The sequence below is a fragment of the Octopus bimaculoides genome, chromosome 17 (genome assembly GCF_001194135.2).
Source record: "Octopus bimaculoides isolate UCB-OBI-ISO-001 chromosome 17, ASM119413v2, whole genome shotgun sequence".
NCBI lineage: Eukaryota > Metazoa > Mollusca > Cephalopoda > Octopoda > Octopodidae > Octopus > Octopus bimaculoides.
In genome coordinates, this window is record NC_068997.1 from 6,002,345 (window position 1) to 6,008,450 (window position 6,106).

Sequence of the window (6,106 nt, forward strand, 5' to 3'; positions counted from 1 at the left end):
CACCATTATTTTCACTATCACCTCCCCCCCATCGTTATCTTTGCTGCCACCACCATTACCGTTCTCTGGAATATCTATTCCCCGTTTCCACCCCCCTCAACCCCATATCCTCATGCCGCTTGATCTGTTGGAAAGAACAACCAAATTTTCCTCAAATCTCACACTACGGTCTTAGAGATACATGAAGCAATGAAGTTCCTGATATATAAACTAAATTAATAAAGATGTGATAGGCACGGCGGGAACGCCTTTGCTTTGGTCATATACCGACTAGATCAGGGGTGGGATCTAGAAATAAAGTCACTACCACTGCCATCGCTACTGCCGCCGCCGCCACCACCGCCACCCTCACCTTTACAACCGTCATCACCGCCACTACCACTACCACCGTCACTGTAAGTTGAATGTTCAGGTGACCTGAAAAAGTTCATCCGTTCTCCTCGATCTCCTTTTCCACCACCTTGATCTAGATTTAAGAAAGAAAACAACACAGGCGTGCACACACACACACGTGCACACACACACACACACACACACACACACACACACACACACAGTTGCTCAGAGCATTGTCTTTGGTGCTTAAGTAAATCAGCCCACAAAAACTGGGCTCCTCATGCTGTAAGTTGCTGATCAGTAACCTCAGTTAGCTTTGCTTCAGCAGACCTGTGATTAAACACATTCAAGTCGTGACCACGCCATCTATATTTAAGATAAAAGATATAGTGTATAATCATATGATAAGTATGTTATTCCATGTGTCCTTCCTTTCTTTCTTAATGACAGCAGGGTTTATTTTGAGGTAGACTTGGTTGCTATTTCTAGCAGGCCAGCTGACTAAGTAGAGATTTCCTCTGGTTCGTGAACAAAGAATTATAAAGAATTTTTTTTTTTTTTGTGAAAAAGCACTGAACATAGAATCATTTAGTAACTGGAGTTGTAAATATCACAGTATGGACTGTAATTCCCCATAGAATTGACGAGTGTTTCGTTAGCTCGTAGTGCTAAGTTCCTCCTGCAGAAATTCATAGCTGACCCTTACCCCAAACTTGTCGACAGTCAATACATGGCATTGACAAGGTTTTAAGTAGGCTGAAACGCGTCTGGCGTACTCGTGAGTCACTGATTGGACGATGTTCGCCACACCCCGATATAAACGTACTTTTAACATGTCTATGAAGAGCTTTTCTCCCAGACAAATCTACAGTATCGTGTCTTTCAATAGTGCATATATATTAAATATGGTATACAGATAGCTATTTTAACTTAATGTTCCAGTTGCGTACATGAAGATTTTAGCCAGTCCAAAACGCATTCCTCATGTTCATTGTTACCAAAATATCGGAGGGGGACTGATTTTGTTTAGGCATGTGACTGGTGAGTAAATGCTCTTCAGAAAGCCCAGGTAACCCAAAACACATCTGACATTCTCGCAACTCAATATTCGGATGATGTTCGCCTCTCCCCAAATTATAATGTCTACGAAAAGATTTTTCTTTCAGACAAAAACCATCCACCTTTCAATGGTGTATATACGTTAAGTATGATGTACCAATGGCTGTCTTTAATTTTATGCTGTTTCAGTTGCGTATACAGGCTTGCTTTCCAACCACATGGTTCCGAGTTCAGTACCACTGTGTGGTACCTTCGGCATGTGTTTTCTACAATAGTCTCGACACAATCAAAGCTGTATGAGTGGATTTGGTAGACGGAAACTGAAAGAAGTCCATTGTTTGTCCGTCTCGTTTTGTTTTGTTACGTTTTGGTCGCATTCCTGGCATTCTTGGTCGCGTTCTTGCTGGTGTCTCCAGCGTGGAAACAATATTATCGATAATGGCACGAAATTACGTTTGACATCAGAGCCGATAACTGTGTGTGTATGTATGTGTGTGTGAGTGTGTGTGTGTGTGTATGCATAGATGCATGCGCGTGTGTTAAGAACATATAAGGATGGCAATGAAGGAGACAGTGAAAGAGTCTATAGCCATCGAAGTGAGAAGTTCATAGACACAAGAAAGATATATCAGTTCGTAGTCAATAGCACACGGTAAGTGAAAAACTGTATCAAGACGTCGCGGTCATGATGCTGAGCCAGTTACAGGTACATCTCGTACGTGAAGCCGTGGCTATGATGCTTGTACAAGAGTTCATGCAGGTTGTATATTCGCTGTTGATCCGTGGTGAAATAATTCACGAACAGTGAACTGTTGGAACCTGGGTGAATTGCTTGCTGAGCTGTGTACGTAGAGGGATGATATTGACGATGTTAAAAAGGACATGATGGTGGCGACGAAGAAGGAAGTTACCGTAATTATGTTGAACAAAGTTGGTCTCAACGTGGCTGCTGTGGTAGTGGTGGTGGTGTCGTCTGGCGTTGTCGCTGGAACTGGCTGTGTCTTTGTGGTCAGTGGCTAAACCTTAAAAGGTTCGGAACCAAAGTCCTCGGGACGAGGAAAAGCTGAGTTTTTTTTATAAGGAGCCGTAGGCTAAAGCAGGGTTGTAAACAGGCTGTCCTACGTGATCCTATTTAGAGCCTCCGACTGTTTAAACGCGGCAGTTGGTGCAATCGAGTAAGAGACAAATTGCGCCAATACCAATCAGAGTAGTGGACACAACGGGATCTAAATAGCAGCCAAAGGCTAGCTGTTCCCTGCTACGTTGGAATGCATGAATATATAATAAATGGGAGAGAGGAATTTCACCAGAGTCTATGCTACAGAGGGTTAGTTTGGATAATGCAGTCAGGGAAAATGAATGAAATGGTCATGGTTTGAATGTCTTTCCTCAAGGTTGACCCAAGATTAAACAACAACAATAGCTTATCCGAGCATTAAACTGTTTGTTACGAGCAAAATAACGAATGTCATTTCATTTTGCTGATTAGTAATAATATATACGAATGGGCTCAGTCGAATACACCGACCATTGTATTTGATTCATACTCGATTTTATCGATCTCCGAAGTACAAAAGGCAAAACTGACTACGGCATGATTTGAACCCGGAACACAAAGAACCAGAATATATTCCGCAAAACATTTATGTTAAGCGTGCTAAGGTCTCTGCCAGCTGACTGTCTCACTGCTATTTATTAATTCGGCCAATCATCGACTAGTTTGTATTAAAAATTCTGATGACTAAATGTACTGGCTGCATCGATAGAACATAGGATAAAGTACCTGGTGTTATTTATTCTAGCTCACTGCAATCTGAGTTCAAATTTCATCGACATCAATTTCACTTTTAATTCTTTCGTAGATGGAGGTTGATAAATAAAGTATTCATTAAATACTGGGACGAATATTCTCTCTCTTTCCAGGAACCGACGACATTGCTCCGCGGAAAGGGTCGCTGGAGATAGCTTATAACGTTTTTTTCTTCAGAAATGGTGACAAATTGAGCGAGGCGGTGTAGTAAAATTTTCTCGTAGAAAAACTGAAATAAAGAAAGAAAATGTGCATGATTTATATGGATCACTTAATACGCATGTTGTTTAACCCCTGCTCAAACCTGATTGATCAAAGACATTCCAGCCATGACCATCCAGTCTTTTTCCGATGTGAAAGTAATCCAGGACAATTTAATGTGTCTGTTTTTGGAAGATATGTTGAAATTTGAGGGAGATTTGGCAGCATTTTCTAGCAAGTCGAGTGACCACATAGAGGCGCTTTTGTTGACTCGAGTCATTCTTATCTCGTGTCAAGGGTGTACTCTGTCTGACCAATCAAAATCCTTAACAGTTGAACCAACATGATACACATCATACGGTAGAGGTAGTAGTAGCGACTGGCGATACGACAGCTGGTGCTTGAAGAAAGAGAGGAAGGGAGGAAAGGAAAACTTTTATAAACAATCGGCAAAGCAAAACACCGCCCCCTCTGTCTTCCTTACTAACCACCCTTATCTTGTAATTAACAAGTTTTGTGAATCAACGACTTACAGTGGCTCTCTGTGTAATATAATTTAGTTCTAGTCAGTTTCTTTTGCCTACTTGTGTCCAATCCACGTTGACAAACCCCACCCCTATTCTATATACAATCTTGTTTGTGGGTCACACGACTTTTTTGTTTGCTGTTTTTTGTCAGTCGATTCAACCACCTGTAGTCGTTTTCTTTTTTACTAGCGAGTGCAGAAACTCTGCTAATTTTTCCGTCCTAAACCACAAAAAATTTACAAACCCACAAGAAGCCATGAGTTTGGACACAGACTGTATGACTTTAACGAGGTTCGTTTTAGCAGAACAGAAAAAATATCCTGATGCGAAAGGAGATCTGACACAGTTGCTAAATGCTATCCTAACGGCAGTGAAAGCTGTCTCGTGTGCTGTGAGGAAAGCGGGGATACATAAATTGTACGTAATTATAAATTTTATCTGGTAACCCTTAAGTTTTGCTGATTAAAACTTAAAGACAATAAGTTCATATGTAAAAACATACGTTGTTGAAATGTGAACTGGTTAATATTTTTGATTAAATTATGTATAGATTATTTAAAATAACTTTGTTTATCGAACGATCGAGAAAAACTTTAAGGAAAAGTATCTCTAGTTTTCTTTAGTTTTTTGTCGTTAAAGAAAACCGTTTTTAGTCATAGGGGCCACGAAGTACTTTTTCTTTTATATTCAACATGCTAAACTTAAGCCCACGAAATACATTTTTGAGAGAGTTTTACTTTCCTTGTTTTATCCAACAGCAGCATCAACCGCGTTAGTTTTAAGACTGTAACTACGCTCTCAAATTTTAGTTAGAATGTGACTCGTTATTTTAATATTACCCATGGTATTGATGTATAAGATTTTTTTCCCCTTCCTGTTATGTACTTTTCTCTCGTTCATATTCATCGAAATAAGGAAGTATAATTGTCAAGAGAAATTAAATCCTGCTTTACAATGCTATCCCAAGGGAGAAAAGAAGAAAGACACGTAACAAGTCTTTTGAACTTTAATCATAAACTCAATTTTCTGTAAATATCATATTTGTCTGACATTTTGTGGTTTCTGCGAACCAATGATGATAATAATAATCCTTTCCACTATAGCACAAAGCCTGAATTTTTTTGGGGGAGGGGAACAATCGATTAAGTCGACACTAGCACGCAACTGGTACTTAATTTATCGACTCCGAAAGGATGAAAGGCAAAGTCAACCTCGGTAGAATTTGTACTCAAAACAGTGGCAGACGAAATACTAAGCATTTCGTCCGGCGTGCTAACGATTCAACCAGCTCGCCGCCTTGACGATGATAAGAACAATAATTCTGTCTACTATTAGCAAAAGGGCTGGAATTTTGGGGGATGGGGTAAGTTGATTATATCGACCTCCAGTGCTTGACTGGTACTTTTTTCATCGACTCCGAAAGGATGAAAAGCAAAGTCGACCTAAGCGGAATTGAACTCAAAACATTGACTGACGCAATATCTCTAAGCATTTTTTTCGGTGTGCTAACGTATCTTAATAATAATAATAATTATTTCTAATTTTGACACAAGGCCAGTACTTGACATGTACTTTGATTTATCGACTCCGGAGGGATGAATGACTCTGCTAATCTAGGCTGGATTTGAACTCAGAATTAAAGAACTGGAGCAAATATCGTATGGGACCCTGATCAGATCTTTTTTACTATTACTGGCGATGTTGTGTTTCTTAGTACCGGATCTTTGGGTATATTTACGCTACATACTGTTTATTTCATCTCCTGGTAGATCAACACAGTTGATCTCTCTTACTTGCATTGTCGTCTTCATCTGCCGACTGAAAAGAATATTTTTGTATACAAACATGCACACATTATTGTTGTTTAGCGTTAGACCAACCCTGGTCGAACAACCCTATAATCTAAAGCACTGGTTCTCAACCATTTTTTTTTTTTTTTTACCTCTGGACTCCTTTAATTCCTATTTTACTTCACTGAACCCCCGTAACCATTTAATGTTTAAAACATCCAATTAAATCTTTATAACTAAATATTATTTGGAATCGTATTAAAAAAAATGCTAAAATGTTGTCTTGAAGTATAACCAAATTATTGCATATAAATTTTAACAATATCCCCAAGGCTCATGTGGACCCCAGTTGAGAACCACTGGTCTAAGGCATTCCAACCGTG

At 39.5% G+C, this 6,106-nt stretch overlaps 1 protein-coding gene across 1 annotated transcript in view; it reads left to right on the plus strand.

The window, feature by feature from the left end:
* Positions 1-3,819: 3,819 nt before the first annotated feature.
* Positions 3,820-6,106, plus strand: part of LOC106868967 (fructose-1,6-bisphosphatase 1) — a 32,358-nt gene continuing 30,071 nt past the window's right edge. Inside the window, exon 1 of the mRNA XM_014914445.2 lies at positions 3,820-4,350. Within this exon, the coding sequence (XP_014769931.1) occupies positions 4,190-4,350 (161 nt within the window). The 5' untranslated portion in view covers positions 3,820-4,189. The remainder of the gene's footprint in view (positions 4,351-6,106) is intronic.